The 20,795-nt window shown below is 50.5% G+C and overlaps 1 protein-coding gene across 2 annotated transcripts in view; it reads right to left on the bottom strand.

Annotated features, from left to right (window-relative positions):
* Window positions 1–1,615: 1,615 nt before the first annotated feature.
* The window catches only part of VWA5B1 (von Willebrand factor A domain containing 5B1), a 65,367-nt gene continuing 46,187 nt past the window's right edge, over window positions 1,616–20,795 (bottom strand). Inside the window, exons 15-22 of one of the 2 annotated variants that reach the window (XM_032760997.2) lie at window positions 18,718–18,895; window positions 17,935–18,249; window positions 15,706–15,843; window positions 12,812–12,925; window positions 10,944–11,018; window positions 10,245–10,314; window positions 8,976–9,093; window positions 1,616–7,381 (exon numbers count right to left, since the gene is read on the bottom strand). In XM_032760997.2, the coding sequence (XP_032616888.1) occupies window positions 6,875–7,381; window positions 8,976–9,093; window positions 10,245–10,314; window positions 10,944–11,018; window positions 12,812–12,925; window positions 15,706–15,843; window positions 17,935–18,249; window positions 18,718–18,895 (1,515 nt within the window). In that variant the 3' untranslated portion in view covers window positions 1,616–6,874. The remainder of the gene's footprint in view (window positions 7,382–8,975; window positions 9,094–10,244; window positions 10,315–10,943; window positions 11,019–12,811; window positions 12,926–15,705; window positions 15,844–17,934; window positions 18,250–18,717; window positions 18,896–20,795) is intronic. The other variant, XM_058444118.1, reaches the window with a different exon arrangement.

Below are 20,795 nucleotides of genomic sequence, written 5' to 3'. Positions count from 1 at the left end.
AGCAGGACACACACACACACACACACACACACACACACACAACTGGCCTTTACAGGATGCACAGTGGAGGAAAAGAACAAAGAAGCATGTGTCTTACAAAGGGAGAGGCAGTGCCAGGCTCATAGAAGTCAGTGAGGTACTACAAAGGGGAAGTCAGGTCCCCCCAGCAGCCTAGAGCCATGGTGAGGGCCAGGGAGAGGGCTTGTCTATCACAGTGACAGCCCATTATCCAGTTGAACATCACCTAGAAAGGCCATGCATGTGAACAGGGTCTCTGTTTACCATGTCAGCTTCAGCCTGGAGGCTCCTCCAATTTTTCCCATTAGGAGCCCTTAGCACACCGCTGCAATGTTTCTGGCTTGTTGGGAATTCCTATTATAGTCCACTGTCCTCCCTCAAATCTGAAAAGGGATGATGGATTTTGAGGAATCAAGGCAAGTTGCTAAAGGATTTCTAAATGAGCCTTATGTTTGATGTTGGGGTCAGTCTGTGTGGGTTCCAAGACAAGGTGGTGGCTGGTAATGATTTTCAAATAAATATATTTTGTGATCACGAATTGCCTCTGGGAGAAATCTGAAAGGTGGCAAGCAGCTCAGGAGAGACACTGCTGTAGGTGCCGTCAGTGCCTTGCTGCAGCCCCTTGGCGTGTTTCAGGTCAGTGCACTTGGGCCTGACTCCCATCTGCCAGCACCTGCATCTCTTTCTTTTTACAAAAACCAAAAAAATCAGTTTCATGGTTCATCTTCCTAATTTCAAACCAAATGTACTAAAAAAATATGGGTTACCCTTTGTAATTTAGACTGTCTCTATTCTATAATGATACATCCTGGTCATTTATTAATACAGAGGTCTTGGAATAGTAGATAGCATATCTGGAACTTTAAAATCTGCAAAGATACTGTATGCATGTCTCAATCATTTGTGCAGGGGAGGTGCCAGGGCTGAAGAAAATGCATGGTAGACACTGCATCATGTTCTCCTTTTATTAGCACCAGTGCCTACCTTTCTTTGCCTGAAGGCTTTCTTGCGGGCTGCAGGAGCCTGCTCAGCTGGTGCACCTGTGCTAGACCAGAAGCACCAAGGAATGAATCCTCCAGAGTGGGCCTCCCCAAGGGCTGAGTGGAGCTGGTGTACACGCATCCCGTTCCTTCACTGTGAGCTTTGGGGTGTGCATCTACTCTGACTCCCAGAGTTACTAGTGGGGTGAGGGTCCACACCTGTAGCAGTAACCTCCTTGGTAATCTTCCCTTTATTGCTGTTCTTTGTGTTCCTATTTCACTTCCACATTTCCTTAAGGGTATTTTCTGGAATCACCCAAATAAACTATTTGCACTGAATCCTTGTCTCAGGCTCCGCTTTTGGAGGAACTGCTGTGACCAACTTGTTCCAGGTTGACTGGAACTGTGCCAGTTTTAAAACTGAAAGTCTCACATCCTGGTAACCTTCCTCAGTCCCTGGCACACCGCGAAAATTAGTTACCTTATGGGGAACCTGAACGAAGATAGATGTGACACATGAAGTGAGGCAAACAGATCACCGAACTGCTAGTTTGAAAGCGAGGTATCCTTGGCTTTGAGAACAAAAGATCAGACACAAGTATAACTTTGTCATATTATCAGGTTCAACAATTTTTATCAGCTCCAAGCCTAGAAAACAGTAGCCACCATATACAAAGAAGCCATTTCTTTGAGAATACACACACACAGCCCCAGGGTAGGATTTGCTGAGTATTAGTGGACATTAGACGGCTGACATCCAGAGCTTCCATGACGTCTATGTAATTGGCTACCAGGCAAGCAGGTGATGCATATCCCAAGAAGAAGAAAGTGTCACAGGCACTGTGGGGACATTACAGATGAGCAGGCGAGGGCACAGGTAGCATGTTGTAGGCACTTGAGGCTCTGACGGGGACAAGCACCAGCCATGCCACTTGAGCCAAAGCCACCTGGGCAGATAGTGAAACTATACCACATGTGTCACCACAGTCAGCGGCATTGAGATGAGGCGCTTTGCGTTGGGACGCAGCTGTAAGCTCAAGACGGCTGGCCCTGAGCCAAGGAGATTTGCAGCATGAACAGGAGAAAAATCCCACCTCACTGGGTAACCCAGGGAGGCAGTGCTGTTGAGAGGCTAAAGTCAACGGGCTGGGAGCAGGGCTGGACACACGGGGCAGAGAGGTCCACGGTTGGGAGCTGTAGGCGTGGCCAGGAGCTGCTGCCAAGCCCCTGACCTTGGACAGATCTCTGCAGATCAGATTACCCAGCTGCAAAATGCCACACACACCCCTGCCCCGGTTATTTTTACACTGGCTTTGCAGAGCATGCTATGTTACAGCTGAAGAATGTGTCCATCTTTTTTCTGTTGACTTCTCTAGTCTCTGCTAGATTGGTGAGAACAAAATCTTCCAGGTGCCAAGGCAATAAGCACGTGCCCCATTCCTGGGGTGACAGTACCCTTCCCTCTCCTTTCCCAGGGCACTAAAAGTATGGAATGCATTTGAATCTAGGAACCACTTAGAGATGTTATAATGGGCACATAGAGAGACGTGCCTTTGGGCATTTGGACCCCTGAATGATAGGTGCTGGGGTGTCACACAGGATCCAGCCAGGCAGGTCAATGGGGCAGGCAATCGCAGGGTGGGGGGCAGACTGTACACAGATGGGGGAGACCCCTTTCCTCCTTCCCTGTCATGGGGAGTCCCTGCCAAGGAAGAGAGAGGGGGAACAGTAGCATGGCCCTCAAATAAGGGTAGGGATTAACAGAGGGCAAGTCAGGATCTAGAGGAAACTTCCAGAAACCTTTTCTGACAGCTGTTCCTGGTGAACCAGCTGGAAGGGAGAAGGAGGAACCCTTGCTTTTCATGTCTCTGAAGAGCAGGTGAAAGCCCACCAGAATCTAGTCTTAGAAGCAGCTAGTCCATTCATCAGCCACAGCAAGTGGCAGTGAGTGGCAGCTCAGGTCAGTGAAGGCCAGGGGATGCCATTCATTTTGCCCACAGAGAGGGGACTGGCTGGGGAAACATGGGTGCTGGCTGGAAACCGAGGCTGCTTATGGACAAGTCCAGTGTAAGTCTGCCAAAGGATGGGGCCCAGTTATCCTGGCATCTGGAGTCGGTCTCGAGCTGAGGGGCCTCAGAGACAGGGTTCTGCATCTGTGTGTGGCGGGAGGTTGGGCCCTCGGGTAATCTGTTGCAGGGACATTCCCGCTCCACCTGGACAAGGAGGACCCCAGCACAAACTCCCCTCTGGCTGTGCAGTACCATGCGCTATTGTGGTCATCTGGACCCATACCATAAATGAGTGTCTGAAAGCTCAGGGGGCTGGCCGTTAGCGCAAAGGGTACCTAGGTAGTGCTAATACGAGGCCACACCCACAGATGGCAGGACCATTCTAGGGCCAGTGAAGACAAACCCACCTAGAGAACCAGGGAGTGGGAAAATGATTCATGAAACAGAGACTCTTCAAATGCTCCTTGCCAAGCTCCAAAAAGGACAGGGACGGCACCTCGTATATTCACTTTGGTACCCCAGTATGCCATGCCTGGCATACAGTAGGCACCCAGTAAAGGCTTTCTGAATGCCAGTGCCCCAGGAGCCCTAAGGGAGATCTAGACCAGCATTTTCCAACCTAGTAACCAGAGAAGAGCTGCTGCTGGGTCACCTGCTCAGAGCCTGACAACGCACAGTAACATATTAACGGGTCAGGTTGTCCTGACCTAAAGAAGTTTGACTTCCTACTGCCTCCTCAACATCTTTGCCCATAGCACAGTTTCTCATAGGTTGCTTATTCACGTCTCAACTGAGTGAGGAACAGGGTTGGAAATGCTGATCTTGTGAACCCCCGTCACTCCACAAAAGATGAAGCAGGGGTTCAGAGAAAGCAAGTAATTTGCCAGAAGTCACACAGCACACTGGTGGTGGAGTTGGGACCCATGCTTGGATCCCTCAACTCTCAGCTTAGTGTTTTTCCCACTGAGGGCAGCCTGGAGGCTGGGCTTTGTCACACAGTGGCATCAGCCCTTTCTTCAGACAGTGCACGGCATAAATATTCCTTTGTGTGACCTAGAAAGCAAGGGCTGGTTTAACAAGTTAAACCAGAGTAACCCAAAGTAAATGAGATTGCAGGGGCAATGTGTTCCCTGCTTGAGAACCTTTAGAACTCTGTTAGTTTCAATGCATGTACTAATTACCGAAGCTTCTTATCTTTTCCTTAAAGCGAGTCCCCTAGGTCCTCTGCCCGGCAGTCCTGGTAGCACGTTTTTGAGGCTGCATGTCATCTCAATACCACTGAAGTTCTTTAAAAATGTCTCTTGTCCAGACCTGCCCCCATAGCTCTTGGGTTATTTGCAACCAATGAAGATTTGTTCTTCTGCACCTTTGGGGCTGGGCAGGGGAGCCAGGGTTGCAGAGATCAGCAGTTTTCTTGGGCCTCAAACATGTTGCAGAGCTCCAGTGGCTGGTGCGGGAGCAGAGTCTGAGGAACATTCCTAGAGAAGTGGGTAGCGTGCCCACCACCTTGCTGGATTTCTTGGTTGCTCCTGTTGGGCATCTCGTAGCACTAGTTCTAAGCTGGCAGAGACCGGTTCACCTTGAGCCTGGCCATTGTCCACGGTGAGGCCTGGAGACCCAGAATCAGACTCATCTGGTAGGGGGGGGAGGTGCTGGACAGCCCAGTTCAGCCTGGTTATGTAGAGGAGGAAAGAGGCCCAGTACACACACGCCACTTGTTCAAGGTCACACAGAGAACTCGAGCAAATTCATGTTCACGAAGAGGGAAACATCTCAGAGGCAGAGAGTCTGGGATTGTCAGAGCAGGAGAAAGCCCCAGATCCAGGGCACCTAGGAGGAGAAACCACTTGCCCAAACTAGTACTAGGCTGAGACCTGAGTCTGGGTGTTCTGACTCAAAACGTGGCATTTTTTTCCCATTACTTGTGGCGCAGGAAGTAGATGCCACCCCTGGCCACCCTAACCCTGAAGCTGAGGCTGCTGCCTGCATAGCTAAAGAAGTGATTTTGGCAGGGGATGGGGAGCGTGCAGGGAGATGACAAAGCTCTGCTCACATCTCCTGGAAGCCTGGAGCAAGACAACCCAAAGCCCCTACCCGCCTTGGTGGCACTGACTTTGAGCCAACACCCCAGATTGGCATCCTGCCCCACCTGGGGTTGTGATGGCCACAGTGTCCAGGCCTGCCTGCCTGCGTTCCTCCCCAGAGGGTAAGTCTGAAGCAGAGCCGGTCCACGAGGCAGCAATGGGATTTTATCTTAAGTATTCAAAAGGGCTGTGAGAATCCCTCGTGGGAGACTTGTGGCATAGATGGAGGGGTAGGGGGTGAGGGGCAGGGCAACCATATCATGTTGGGGCTGCATTTTCTCCCCTTGTGCCCAGTGGGCGTTCTGCTTGAGCCTCCTCCCTGACTCCAGCCCCTGCTGGAGGCTGCACACCCCTCAAGTCTTCCTGAGGCCGGGGCTTGCGCCAGAGCCCACAGTACTCCACGTGTTGGTTTGATGAGCTAAGCTCTCAAGGCCTTCCCACGAGGGAAGTCTGTGGAGCTTCACTCTAAGGTTGGGACAGGAATTTGATGAGGAGAGATTAAGACCTTGAAGGAGGGGGCTTCTAGGGCTGAAGTCCCAAGCTGGTGGGGTTCCTTGGTGAGGTCTAGACCCACCTCCAGGGGAGTCAGTGGGGCAGAGGAGACTGGGCAGCTCAATGCCAGCCATTAGGGTATCTGAGGCCACAGCACTCCATTCCCCATGTAGGCATCACACAGTGGGCTTGAGGGTGGGAGGCCCCAGGGGGTCCTGCCTGAAGTGTCAATTCGTTTATTTCACCAGACAAATCAGGCCTGCCCTGGCCAGAGCTGCCATCCCCAAAGGCACTGCAGCCAAGCATGTTCTCTGTTGCAAAATGGTGCCTCTCTCCCACAGCGTGGCGTGGCTCGAGAGGGCCCTCTGATCCCATGGTGCAACCTACTTGGTGGTGGCTCCCTCGTGCCTCAGTACAAGTAATGCAGTTCGCTTTACCCAATTCCTCAAAGTGTGTAAATTCAGTAAGATGTTGTCTGGTGTCTTCATTGACTTCCGTGACCACGCCTGTTCTTTTAGGACTATTTTTGCACAGACTGTCGCTTAAATCTAACACGTCAACTCACAAGGTGTCTCTCCTGGTCCTGCCACCACCTCTTCTTAGTGAGGGAGCCACTAATGATCTGCAAGGCAGTACTAGTATGTATTAAGGAAGCTTCCAAAACAAAAGGCCCCCGAGCGACTCTTTTGTAAAGCGTTGAGAAGGATGCTTCTCCAACTGGCTTTTAAGTGGGATTTAGGAGGGGTCCTAGGCTGTTACCATGGAGACAAGAGCCTGTCCTACAAGCACCAGACTTGCTAGTCTCTATGTGCCTATGCAAGCCTGTAGGCCTGGTTACTTGCGGTCACTGGGTTCTCTCATCCGCCCTTTTATTTGAGTGGGCATTGCTGTGTGCACTCTGTGCCCACGTCGTCTACCTCCAGAGAGGGCTCAGGCTTCCACTGTGTCTTCCCTCCCCAGCCCCAGCAGCAGTCGGCCCGGGACTGCCTGAATGGGCAGAAAGGAACCACTGAACCATCTGAGATCCACTCCACCTCCCTCATCTTGCCCTCTTAGTTTATAGATGAGGAAACAGAGGCCCAGACAGGGGCAGGGACTGGCCTAAAGTTGCATGGCTGGATGGTAGCAAAGTTGGGATTGAACTCAGGCCTCCTGGCTGCCAGTCCAGGGCTCTTTCTAGTAACTGATATATTGGTTACAGCTCCAAAAGCTCCCCGAAACCAGGCCAACATGGCCCTGCCCATCCCTGTCCTCCCTGCCCTTCCCTCTGCCCAGCCTCCCCCTCACCCAACTACACATAATTCGGGTTATAGCAGAGCATATTGAACTCGAGATTCTCATCCCAGTGCCGCAGAAGCACAAACAGCTGGCGGGCAGCGGCCTTGAGTGTGCCCTGCGTGCGGCCCTCGGGCACTTCCTGCTGCTCCAGCCATGAGTTGGCCTTGGCAGCCACCAACTCCCACTCAGTGAAGTAGGAGGCCGAACTGTGCTCCAGCCATGCCAGCCCCACCACCGTGGCCCACAGCTTCCCAGTGTGCTCCACCACCGCCCTCGGCTCCAGGCCCAGCTTGCCCTTGGCCAGAGGCTCCAGGGAGAAGCTGTCACAGGAGGGGTGCCTAGGCGGGGAGCTGGTGCACAGCTGGGGACTCGGGGTCTTGGACTCAGACAGGCGGGTGGTGAGGGACACCCGGTGGCAGGTGAAGGGGGACGTCCACTTGAGCTTCTCCATGGGGATGTGCGTGGCCTCACAGAAGGCTTGGTTGAGCAGGAAGGCTCCGGAGGCCAGCTGCAGAGACACCTGTGTGTGCAGGAAGCCCTTCAGTGGGCCTCAAATGTTTTAGCCCAGGGAGCCCCAGCCCATGCAAAAGTCTGGATCCATGTTGCCCACCCAACCCTGCCTGCCTGGGGGATTTTCAGGATACCCAGGTCAATTGAGCATCTCTATCCTTTATCCTGCAGACACTTCAAACAGATCATTCTCCAAGCCCAAGTCAACATCTTCACTCCATATTTGCCTCTTGTCCTAGGTGGGTGGGCCCACCTCAGCCACTGGGAATGTCCCCTGCCATGCAGTGAACTCTAGCAGCTCACCTTCCTCTTTCTCCCTGTGTAACCATCAGTTTCCGAGTCTCAACAGGTATACTTTCTAAATCACTCTGCAATCCATCACGTGCTTCCTCGTGTTATTCCTGCCTCCTTTTTCCTCCCCTCTCCCCACCCCCAATCCATCTGTCTTACATACGGAGGGATCTCTACGAGGCATAGATCACACACTTTTTGGAGGCTCAGTTCAATGACTTCAGTGTCTCATAGACTAAATCCAAAATATGATCAATAAAGCTCTGCACCGCCTAACCCTGATTTGTCCTTGACTCTTACCCTCTCCAACTCCATTCCCCAGCTGCCAAGCTCTGTCTCTCCTCTGGAAGCCTTTGGCCACATCTCCTCATCCTGCAAGTCTTGGCTTAGCCTTGACCTTCTCCAAGAAGTCATGCTTGGGTCTGCTCCCCCCATCTCAAGCCCGGGCTAGATGTCCACCCCCTGTACGCCCCAACCAAACCAGACCTCTCTCATTGCTACTCCCAAGGGTTAGAATTGCCTGGTTCCTCGTCCAAATCCTATTAGACACTTAGCACCATGAGTGCAGAAACTACGTTTGTCGAATTCAACGTTGTCTCTCCAGGGTCTAGCACTGGGCCTGACTCAATAAATACTTGTTGAGTGAAAACATGCCTAGTGCTCAGTTGTCCTGGATATTTGGAAATTCAGAATATTATGCACTTGGATATGCAGGGACAGAAGAGGTATGCAGTGATGCTCAAACTGTGCTCCTCCTTCCAGCATCCTCTGTTTCCCAAGCCCTGAGGGGCCCCAGATGTGGCAGGGCCAGTCTCCCTTGCTCCTTAATTCAGAGAAGCCCACTCCAGACCTGAGCCTCTCACCCTGCCACAGCATGCTGGGGTGTCTGCAGACCCAGTTGCTAAACACAGTCCATGTCCCTGGGATGTTAATTTTACTCACTTGTGAGTCACTTCAAAGCTTATTTTTATGTACTGAAAAACAGATACACATAGATGCGTGGAGTAGAATGCAAAATGCCCACGAATTTTTAAGGCAAAGATAGCAGGTTGCAAAGAATTTTCATGATGCTGGTGCTGGCTTCCAGCAATATCTCTAGGCCTCTGGGAAGGGGAGATTCATGCAAACTCCCTCTGCCCTGCTAACTACTTGGGTGGGAAGCTCTAGGAAACCTCAAAACTCAGGGGATCTGAGTTCTAAGACCAAAGCCTTCTTCTCTTTGAGGAAGTGGAGAGGTGGGCAGGGGGATCACAGGAAGGCCCTGCTGCTGAGTGGAGTGAAGGGAGACTGACACCTGGGGTCAGGGCACTCACCAGCGGTACGTAGTCGAAGTTCTGGTTCCCAGAGGTCGACTCCATAGCTTTGATCAGTGGCTTGCTCAGGAAGCCCTTGGCTGCTCGCGTCAGTAGCCTGGACTTGTTGAGATTTAGCCTGTGCAGGTGAAGTCAGGTGGCCCTGGGCATCCCAACCTCCAATGCCCACCCAGAAGCCTCTGAGAGTCAGGGTCAGAAGGGATGCAACAGATGGCTCCCTCCAGCCTCCTTATCTGCCAGCTAAGGAAGCGGAAGCCTGGAAACATGGGCTTGAAGCAACTGCTCCAAGTCACTCAATCAGTTCGCAGCAGCTGGGACTAGGAAGCGGTTAGTGTTCTCCTGATGACCCTCTTTTTTTGTTTTGTTTTGTTTTGTTTTGTTTTGTTTCTGAGACAGAATCTCACTCTGTCACCTAGGCTGGAGTGACACAATTGTAGCTTACTGCAGCCTCGACCTCCTGGGCTCAAGCGATCCTCCCACCTCAGTCTCCTGGACTATAGGCACACACCCACTTCTGGCTAATTTTTTATTTTTTATTTTTTTTGGGATGGAGTCTTGCTCTGTTGCCCAGGCTGGAGTGCAGTGGAGCAATCTCGGTTCACTGCAACCTCTGCCTCCCGGGTCCAAGTGTTTCTCCTGCCTCAGCCTCCCTAGTGGCTGGGACTACAGGCACGTGTGACCACGCCTGGCTAATTTTTGCATTTTTAGTAGAGACAGGGTTTCACCATGTTGGTCAGGCTGGTCTCAAACTCCTGACCTTATGATCCACCCATCTTAGCCTCCCAAAGTGCTGGGATTACAGGAGTGAGCCACCACGCCTGGCCTATTTTTAAATTTTTTTGTAGAGACAAGGTCTCACTGTGTTGCCCAGGCTGGTCTTGATCTCCTGGCCTCAAGTGATCCTCCTGCCTCGGCCTCCCAAAGTGCTGGGGTTACAGGTGTGAGCTACTACACCTGGATCGTGACCCTCTTTTACTATCATATCCTTGTCCAGTCCAGTGGTCAGAAGAGTTTTATGTCAGCCCTCCCATGCATACTTGCATTTGGAAAGAGGTTTTGGAAGTGTGGGAGATGAAGTAAAGTGGGGGATTTGAGGTAGGGTGAGGCCTGGGAGACAGTGATGGCTCTGGGCAGGAGTGCCTTCTTTACGACACCTGCCTAAATGTCAGGCTGAACCTGCCTTCGGCCTTCCAAGTCAGGGAAAGCCCCAGGGACCACCCCAGGAAAATGGTGGCAGGAGAGTGGACCTTTATTGGAAATCCCGCCTACCTGGATCCAAAGAGATTCTCCGAGGCCTTCATGGAAGAAAGAGTGTTTGTGGCCGGGCTGTGCAGGGGACCTGGAGAGCCACAGAACGACCGAGTTGAGACCTGAAGATGACCCTGTCCAACTGCTCACTGACCAACTGGGGGAACAGAGGCCCAGAGAGGGGCAGGGGCTTAGCTAAGCTCCTAGGGACTCGAGCTAACTGTTAGGCTGCGGAGCTCCTTCTGCTCCAGTTGGTGTGGGGTGGGATGCGATTATGTCTGCCTGCAAAAAGCTGGCCTCTAAGATTCCTTGGCCGGCAGCCCCTGGGATCTTCTGGAAAGTTACTTGTGGGGGCAGTGACAGCTTCACTCAGCCCTGCTCATTCCTAAATGGGGACACTGAGTTGACCTCCTTGGCACGTTGCTAGAGGACTCTAGGCAGAGCGGAGTGGCAAAAATGGTCCCTCAGCGGGGAACTGGGAGGCCTGATCCAGGCCCAGCTCTGTCACCAGCGTGCTCTGTGACCTTGGGCAAGTCACTTCACCTCTTTGCACCTGTTCCTCATCTTTCAATTGGGGATAATCCTATTCCCTGTGCAGAGGGCTGCTTTGAGGACTCCGTGAAGCCCTGAGGACTTTGTCGGTGCTAAGACACTCTCCTGACCCCAGGACCAATCCCTGTCACTATCTTAATGAACAGGCGGCACCACCTGCCCACTCACCTTCAGAAGCACCGTGCTTCTCGCGGCTGGGGGACATGGGCTCGCTGAAGAGAGCAGTGGGACTTGCCTCCATGTCTAGGACAGAGGAGCCAGTGAGGCTGGACCTCTCCCCTCCCTTCCTCACCTCCCATCCCCCCAGGAGAGTGATGGTCTAATTCACGGTGTCTGCAGGTGGGTTGGGGAACAAGGCTAGGGTTTCCACCGCTGCTTGGATGGGCCTTCATCTTTCACAGATATAACCGTTGCCCCACCATAAGGTTAGACAGGCCTGAGTTCAAATCCTGACCCCCGCCACCACCACCACCGCCACCACCACTGACCAGCTGAGGGGACTTGGCAAAATTACTTTACAAATTTTGATTGCAAATTGGGGATAATATTATCTATCTCATAGTGTTGTAAAGATGAAATGAGATAATACACAGATAGTGCTTAGTCTATTGCTAAGTGCTTAGTAAAGACCTGGACTACAGACCCTGTCTCAAAAAAAAAAAAAAAAAGTCAGGAACGTGGGCATGAATCAGAGAACAATTTCAAGGGAGGGATTTGTAGCCAGGCGTGGTGGCTTATGCCTGTGATCCCAGCATTTTGGGAGGCAGAGGTGGTGAACCATTTGAGTTCAGGAGTTCGCGACCAGCCTGGCCAATATGGTGAAACCCCAACTCTACTAAAAATATAAAACTAGCGGGGTGTGGTGGCGGGTGCCTGTACTCTCAGCTACTCAGGAGGCTGAGGCAGGAGAATCGCTTGAACCCAGGAGGTGGAGGTTGCAGTGAGCCAAGATCGTGCCACTGCACTCTAGCCTGGGTGACAGAGTGAGACTCCATCTAAATAAATAAATAAAATAAAATAAAATAAAAGATTTGTGATTTTGATGGAAGCCGTGGGCCACTAAAAGCTAAGCTTTGGAGAAAGGAAGGTATAGACCAGCAATTTCCTGAAGACTGGAAGTTCAGCTTGGCTCAGTGGGGGAGCTGGTTCTCCTGGGTTTTGGAGGCCAATGGGACCAAGAAAGTTGAGAGAACATTTTGATTCTGAAGAGCTCCTCTAGGTTTCCACCCCCTCACACTGTGTTCTGTTTTTGTTTTTGTTTTAAAACCCATCAATGTCTGTGAGCACTTTCTAGGACCTGGAATAAAAAAATCCTTATGGTCTGGGTGGCTGGGCTAGTGGCCAGGTGGGATCTCTGATGTCTTCCTCCTGCAAAGCAAAAGGCAGGAGATCCTCCCTGTGCACGTGAGGGTACCTAGAAAGGGGTTAGGACGAGTGCAGCAGTTAGGCTGTCTTCAGAGAGACAGAAAGACACACATCCATGCAGGACACAGAGGGTTAAAGCCATCCTGGGAACTAGTGCAAGGTCACAAAAAGGTCAAATCCTAGCTCTTCAAGGAGCCAAGCTGCAGGCACAATGAAACCAGGTGAAGGCTCAAAGGAGGCTGTTGGGAATCCTGAAAGAAACAGATGGTGGGACCCAAACAGATGGGACTGCCTCTTCGCTCTTCACTTTTTCCCTTGTTTATTAGGTTTCCTGGCATTTGGTGCCTGGGAGGACTCAGAGGCTGGAGGCAGGGAACAGCACCAGGGTCAGCAGACCTCAGAAGGGGAGAGGTGCCGGTAGGGAGGTGGTGCCGCTCCCTGGCAAAGAGAGAGCTGTGTCAGTGGTGGTGTGCTCCGGCCATATCGAGCCTCTCTGTCCCTCTCAGGCTTCAGAGAGCCTTGGAGGCCTGGCTTTGCCTTGGGCCTGCCTCAGCCCACAGTGCAGACTCAGAGAGAGGTCCTAGGGCCTCGGACATGAGGACGCGGTAACCTCAGGGGCCCAGGCTTCTGAAAGTGCCCAGGGTGGCTCTTACTTAGGGCCTGAAATTTACCATTTCCTGGTGCCGAATCTTCTCCAAGCATGGTCTGCGGCCGTCCAAAGCCAGAAGAGGTGCCCCTCCACTGCTGGGCCAGGGCCCGAGAGCTGAGCAGACGCAGGGCAGCTCCTTCACAGAAGACAAGGGGAAGCGGGTGGTTGGGTACAAATGTGCCAGTCCTTTGCCTCTCCCCCAGGGCTGGCAGGAATGATTCTGGCTTCAATCTTTCAGTTATCCAAAGGCAGAAAGGTGTTGTACAGGGTAAGACCATAAGCTTTAGAGTCAGAAAGACCCAGGTTCGAGCCCCAGCCGCATCTATTTCCAGTTGGATGGGTGCAGACCCCACTGAGCCATAGTCTCCTTATCTAGAAAACGGGGATAATAATATCTAGCTTGCTGGGTAGATACTATTGCTGAGAGAATGTTCAAGAAGCCACAATGCTTTCCAGGAAGTTAAAAGGCCAGTTTTCTCAGGAACACTCTGTTCTTCTCTTTGTTTACTGTCTCAGAGATCCATGTCCCAAGTACCCCTCCCACAGGGCAGGCCCCTGAAATCCCAGGGCATCACCAAGAGGGGGTGGATGGAAAAGAGATGAAGTTACAGCACCCTGGGCTGGGCAGGGTGGTTCATGTCTGTAATGTTAGCACTTCAGGAGGCTGAGATGGGAGGATCACTTGAGCTCAGGAGTTCAAGACCAGCCTGGCTAACATAGAGAGACCCTATCTCTACAAAAAAAAAAAAAAAAAATTAAAAAATTAGCTGGGTGTGGTAGTGCGTGCCTGTAGTCCCAGCTACTTGGAAGGCTGAGGTGAGAGGATCACTTGAGCCCAACAGTTAGAGACTGCAGTGAGCTGTGATTGTGCCACTGCACTCTAACCCGAGCAACAGAGCAAGACTCTCTCAAAGAAAAAAAAAAAGAAGAAAGAAGTTACAGCACCCTAAAGTATGCTTTAGGGAACCCCACTCGCAGAGAGCACTAGTCTGTAAGTTTTTCCTTAAAAATTAGAGTTGTGTTGGGAAACAAGTTTTGGAGAAGCTGCATACTGTAGCCCATTCTCTGAGCCTTTTGATGTATATTAACATACTCCAGCCTCTGAGAAGTTCTGCAGTAAAGAAAGCTTTTGAACTTTATCTAATCCAGTGGTTCTTAAATGTATTTCCTAATCTGGTATTTTCTATTTTTATGCTGGATGACTATTCATAGGACATGAGACTAGAGTTCTAGCTTCTTGGAACACACTTGGGGAAGTGCTGATCCAGATCTTAGGGGGCTTTGGGACTTTGGTTAAGATATGGGCCAGGTCCCTAACTTCCTAAGCTTTGGCTACAGATGCTAGCAGGCTGGTCAGAGACGGGTGGGAGGGATGGTCGTCCTTGCAACATGAATAAGCGAACAGCCTGATTAAATGGCCACTCCATTGCCTGAAATGACAGCAGTTGAGGAGGGCTGATCATTCTGCTACCACAGATAAGAAAAGGGGGACAGGTGGAATTAGGAAGGGCATATTTTATTTCCAAACACAATTCTTTCTGGAGGTCTGCTAATAAAAAGCAGGGGAAGGGTGACTATAAAGGACAGGAAAACGTAATTTGAAACAAAAAAAAGCACAAATAGTTCATAAACATGAAAAGCATCTCACAATTAAAAAATGACAAAAGAGAGATTTTCTTCTCACCTATCAGACTGGCAGAGTTTAGAAAGATAAACAATATTCAGTGTTGGAGAGGATGGACATTTAAATAACCTGTGGGATGGTAAGGGGGCAGTTTGGTAACATACATCACAATTTTAAATGGGCATCCCCTTGACACTGCAATCCTACTTCTAAGAATTAATTAACCCTGAGGAGATAACCAGACAGATGCACAAAGATGTTCTTCGCAGTATAATTTACAATAACCAAATGGGGAATAAACTAAAGGTATAAATAGGTTTTAAAAAGTTGCAATAAATTTTCAGAGACAGTAGAAAGGAGTGGAAGAAAATGCATAATCCAGAGCCAGGGCAATAAATGTAAAGCCTGGCTCCAGCCCATCACAGCTGTGTGACCTCAGGAAAGTAACTTAGCTCCTTCTGCCTCTGTTTTCCATCTATAAAATGGGGATAATAATAGCATCTACTTTGTACAGCTGTTTTGAGGATTAAAAGATTGAAAATATATACAAAGTGCTTTGGAACACTAATTGGCTATTCTGAGGATGACAGCTCCCTGCAGGGGAATATGTTATTAAAATGATATAGATTCATTTCATGGAGTGATGCTTTCCACGCCCATATTTTATAAAATATAGCATATATTAGGATAATCCAATTCATGTAAAATGATCTGTCTTTTGATTTCTCTACATGTTGATATCCATAGAGAGAAGTCTGGAAGGATGGTCACACCAAGCGGGTGACTAATATACACTCCTGGATGACTGCTGGTCTCAGTTATTTTTTACATTTTATATCTTTCTATAGTTTAGAATTTTCTATAATGAATGGCAGGGCGCGGTGGCTCACGCTTGTAATCCCAGCACCGAACACAGGAAAGAGATTGGAACCTGATGAACCCGCTCTACTAAAAAACAACAAAATTAACAGGCTGGTGGCAGGCCCTGTATCCCCCAAAAGAATTTTCTATAATGAGCACATATTGTCCCAGTTGAAGAAATACAATAAAATCATTTTCATCTGGTGGAGAAAAGGAAGTGGGGTGATTTAACAGCCTCTGCAGAGCAGTGGGATGAGGCCCCAGGGGCTCCCACCCCTCAGCAGCCAAATCGTCCGCTGGGGGCCTTTCTGCTTCTAGGCCCTGTCTCACCCCCTCCCTTCTGGTCTGTGGTCCTTCGTATCTCAGCCCCGTCCCCTAGTCCACAGGGGCTGCTTGGCCCCCAGGAGTGACCCGCCGCTCGCCTGCCTTACCAGAGTTGGGGTACTCCACCACGGTGGGCAGGTACTGGCTCTTGCTCACGTCCACAGGCACGAAGGCTGTGTATTTGCTAATGATGTTGCAGGCCTTGCTGGTGTGCAAGGCGCTCACTTGGTAGCGGCGGTTGGACCCTGTGGAGGGAGAAACTGGGGTCACTGTTTGGACTCAGAAAGTCTTCCCTGACACAGAAGCTTTAGAAGCTAAAAAGGGGGCTCTACCTAAGTGGTCGCCGTCTTTGGGATTAAATAAACCTTTAAAATCAAGGGCTTGCCAACTTGCTAACTAAAGACATTTTTTAAAAAAACACCGTCATTTCACGTCATCACTTCACAAAATAAAGGATATTTTAATGTAAAAATGTAAGACATTGTCTCAGAATAAAAGACAGCTACTTCCTTTAAATAACTGTAGTTTTATTTTTAAAAACACCCAACCCACTATGTTGTCTGTATTTTGTACTTTAATTTTGCAGATGTCTAATGGGAACGTTGACGTAAAGCTTCATAGGTCCCCTGGCTGGTGGGTGGGGACCACTGATCTGACCCATTTAACTGCTGAGGACATTGCAAATCAGAGGAGAGTGGTGAGCTCAGGGTCACGTAGCAAGTTAGGAACGGCTCTGAGATCAGGACTCAGGATGGTCTGACCCCAAAGCCCAATCCCTTTCCTTTGAACAGGTGAGCAGTCTCCATGGCTTGCAGCCTCCAGAAGGCTGTGTGAGGAGCCAAGGAGAGAAAGGGTAGAAAAGTGCTTCGTAAACTGTAAGGTGAGGAGCTCATGGGAAGAAAAAAGAAACACGTACAATACAAAAATACAAGTAAAATATAAACAAAATAATATTATTATAGAAATAAAGCAAAACCCACGACAAAGAAATGATATAACCGTTCTCTATTTATATTTATATTCTCCAAGTGTGTTCCATCAAGATCCCACCAGTCACTTTCTCAGTTAAGTCTGCCCCAATTCCTGGACTAAATTAGCTCCCCCACCGTCCCTGTTATACAATCTCTTGGATCCCTGTCTTTTTTCTTAATAGCACTTAGGACAAATGCACTCAATTAATTATTTGTGTAATGATTTGATTAATGCTGGCTTCCCCGCTAGTTTGTCAAGCACTCATGGGTAAGGAAGGGATGGAGATTGCTTTTTCACTGGGCTGTTCAGCTGCGTTTACTGGGCCCAGTGGGAGCCTGGCCCCCAGCAGATCCACAGTAAATAATGGAGTGATGAATGAGTGCGTGGAGCCCCTGGACTGGGGGACTTGGAGGAAGGTGTGGGCTGTCGCCATTGTTCTGTCTCTGGAGCCCTACAGGGGCCACTGCAGGGGAGAAGCACTGGGAAATGGGGCGCCCATAGGAGAGAGAAATGAGGTGGGAGAGAAGAGGACGGGTCACTGGATGGGGGTGGAAGAGCCCAGGGCTGGGGGAGAGGACCACTTACTCAGAGGCAGGGGGAAGAGGGTGGATCTTGGCGGGAATGGAATGGAGCCCTGGGCTGTGCTTTTGTTGGTGGGTGGGTGGGTGTGAGGGTAAGAGCGATTGGGAATGAGGGGAGGCACCTGCAGGCTGCGGTGTGAGGTGGAGTGGGGTAACAGTGAGCCGTGGCGGGGCTGTGGGGAGATGAAGGGGGCTGAAGCCAGAGATGAAGGGGACTGAAGCCAGAGATGAAGGGCTGATCCTGGAGCGGGGGTAGGGAATGAGCCCAGGCACTGAGCAGAATGGGGAGGGGGCGGAGCCTGGAGGCCGGAGAGGCGAGTGGGCGGGCAGTGGGCGGGGCTGTGAGGAGGGGGCGGGTCCTGGAGGCCGACGGGGGAGAGCAGGGCGGGTCCTGGGGGAAGTGGACAGGCACAGGGTGGGGGCCGGGTCAGGGAAGGAGGTGGGCTGACCATGGAGGTGGGGACGGGCTATGGCGGGGAGTGGCGGGGTGGGTGGGCCATGGCGGGGGGCGGGGTGTGCAGAGCACTAGGCACGGCTGTAACGACGGGATGGGGCGAGAGTGGGGCCCGGAGCAGGGAAGGAGGTGGGCGGGTCATAGGGAGAGTGGGCGGGGAATTGGGCGGGGCTGTGAGGAGGGGGTGGGGCAGGACCTGGGAAGCAGGTGGGCGGCCCACGCGGGACTGGGAGGATCACCGTGCACGGGTGGGGAAGCGGGAGCGGCTGTGGAGGGGGGCGGTCCTCCGGAGGCCGTCCGCGGGAGGGTCGCAGGTCCGCGGCGCTCACCCTGCTCGATCTCGCCCTCGCGCTCCGCCAGCTGCTCGAAGTCGCGGATGATGGCGCGGGCCGCCAGGTGGTGGAAGGTCTCGCTCCATAGGTCGGCATCCTGCGCGCCGCCCTGCTTCGGTCCAGGGGGCCCCAGCTCGAAGCTCACCTCCCACTGCAGGCGTTGGCTGTCGTGCAGGCCTTTGACCAGGGCCTTGCCCAGCACCGGGCCCGGGGTGGCGGGCCTGCTGGGACTGGTTCGCTCCTGGGACTCGGCTGAGGGCTCCCAGTACGAGGACGTCTCTGTCTCGAAGGCAGAGGGGTGGTGGGACGGCTCTGCGGGCAGAGGGGCAAGTTGGCCAAGCGCTGACCTGGGGACAGACGGCCATCTCCCAGGGGACATCATTCCTCCCCAGGGAGCAGACACTTCTAAGCAAGTACAACCCACTCCATCTCCCCAGGGAACAGGCAACTCCAACTGCTTTCCTAGGACAGCTGTGGGGGCATGGGCTTGTCCCCAAGGGAGGACAGATCCGCCTCCCAGGAAGCCAGTGCCTGAGGGGGCCAGATAGGATGGGGTGGGACAGGGGCACAGAGAATGGAGCTGCAGCCTCAGAGGCCACTCAAGAACCAGGGTGACTGGGAAGCGTGGGATTGGTGAGGTCCTCAGAGAGGGGTGAGCCGCAGCAGACCCCAAGGGGACAGACCCAGGCATCTGCCCTCTGGGCCTGTCATCTGAAGTTGAACCACAGCCAAGGATTCCTCCCTGTCCCCATTCAGGTCCTGGACCCTGTGGTCACTTACCCAGATCTCCGGGGCTTCGGCTATCAGAAGTCCGCTCTCTCACAGGGCTCCAGGCCTGGGTCTCCTGGCCCCAGGGCAGGAAGGGCTGGCAGACTTGGGGCAGCAGAGAGGGCCTTCGGGCCCCTGGGCCACGGAGTTTGGGGCCCTGGTTCAGGTCCTGACCACTGTTCAGCAAAGGCTAGGGATGGAAGAGGAGAAAGAGAAAGAGGCGGAGGACGAGGAGGAGGAAGAGGAGGAGAAGGAGGAGGAAGAGCTCCTGGTGGCTGGACCCTCCTTCCTTCTGCTCCCCCACCCCCACCCCACCAGCTCTTTCCTGGGGCACAGCAGCTCCTCCTGGGCACTGCCCCTCCAGTACTCAAGAACGCATGACCCGGTCTCCATTATCCATGAGAGGAATCAACAATCATAATCCCAAACCATGGAGAAACTCCAAACCATGGAAAGCCATGGAAAATCATACACCATGGATAATTCTAAACCCACTTTGTTTTTTGCCATAAAGTTTAAATTTTTTGTGTGTATGGTTAAAATTATCAACCTTTTTTCCTTATGTCTTCCCATATGTCATACTTAAAAGGTCTTTCTCACTCAAAAAATATTCTAGAATTCTTGGGATTTCATTTTTGTTTGTTTGTGTGTTTAAGTCTTTGATTTATATGAAATTTATTTTGGAGTAAGGAGAAAGGAATCAGATTTTTCTTGATTTTCCAAATGGTAAGAATCTCACAATTTATTGAATGCAGTTTTTCCATTTGAATCCCTGCAGTTTAATCAGTTTCCTACCTCTATCCCAACAAAGCTTTCATGCACATTTGGTTTTATTTATGGACTTTCTGTTCTGTTTTGTTGATTTAATCTATCTATTCTTGTGCTGGTACAAACAGACATCAAAAGGCAAGGGATAAATGGAGAAATACATTTGCAATAGTCATGACAAAGATCATTTTCAAGAAGCTTTTATAAATCACTGGGGGTAAAAGACAAACTTAATAGAATAATGCGTTAAGGGCATTTGCAGGCCATTTATAGCAAAAGTACCCAATAAACCCATGAAAAAATTCTCAGCCTCATGAAAAATTTGAACAATGTAAATTAAAACAAGTTTATAATTTTTTTCCATCTTGCAGATTGGCAAATATTTAAACGTTTGATGGCACCCCTGTGGTCAATGGAAAGACAGAGTCTCTCATGGACTGTCAGTGCTAATGAAAATGGGTACACAGCTGTGGGAGAACAATCTAGCAGTGTGCTATCAATTAAAATGCACAAGCCCCTTTGGTCTGGTAATTCCTCTTTCAGGAATTCAATCTTGTGGAAATACACAAGAGTGCAAATATCGATGTGCAAGTACTGTATATTTGTTGCAGTATTGTTTGGAAATGTAAAAATCTGGAAACTATCCAGATCAGTCGGGGTTGGCATCAGTAGGGGTTGACAAATAAGTTCTGGTATATCCCATGCAATGGAACATCACACAACATTGAAAATAAAGCAGTAGCTTTCTTCATGCCAAAGTGAAAAGATGTCCAAGATAAAACTTATTTTAAAAAAGTCAATTGTGATTGTCCTGTATCCTCGTTGTGGCAATGATTACATGACCATATACATTTGTCAAATCTCATAGAACTGTTCACCAAAAAGGGTAATTAAATTCACTTTTAAATAAATACAGTGCACAGTTATTTATTTAAAAAGTGAATTAAAAACACATTAGAAAAGTTGGAGAGCAGTTTGTATATGTGATTATTAAAAATACATATGTGTATTGCGTATGTATGTGTTTGTGTGTGTAGTATTAATATTTCTAGAAGGAAACACTCAAAACCAAGTGGGTCCCGGAATAGGGCAGGGGGCCTTTTATTTGTACTTTATACCTGACTGAATTGTTTGAGGGTTTTTATTGCAACAATGAGTATGTATTGCTTTTGTAATTGAAGAATATTAAATTAATTAGAAATGAATTTTAAGCCTCTGGGACCATATACATCCCCTGGTAGGGGGAAGGGATGAGGGCGAAAAGGCACTTACCAGGTGTAACAATTTTTTAGGCCAACAGTTAACCATGGGGGCTTTTCCAT

This window comes from Hylobates moloch, unplaced genomic scaffold, assembly GCF_009828535.3.
Source record: "Hylobates moloch isolate HMO894 unplaced genomic scaffold, HMol_V3 SCAFFOLD_9, whole genome shotgun sequence".
Lineage (NCBI taxonomy): Eukaryota > Metazoa > Chordata > Mammalia > Primates > Hylobatidae > Hylobates > Hylobates moloch.
Note: the sequence above shows the minus strand (reverse complement) of the source record. Positions and strands in the feature narration are given on the sequence as shown.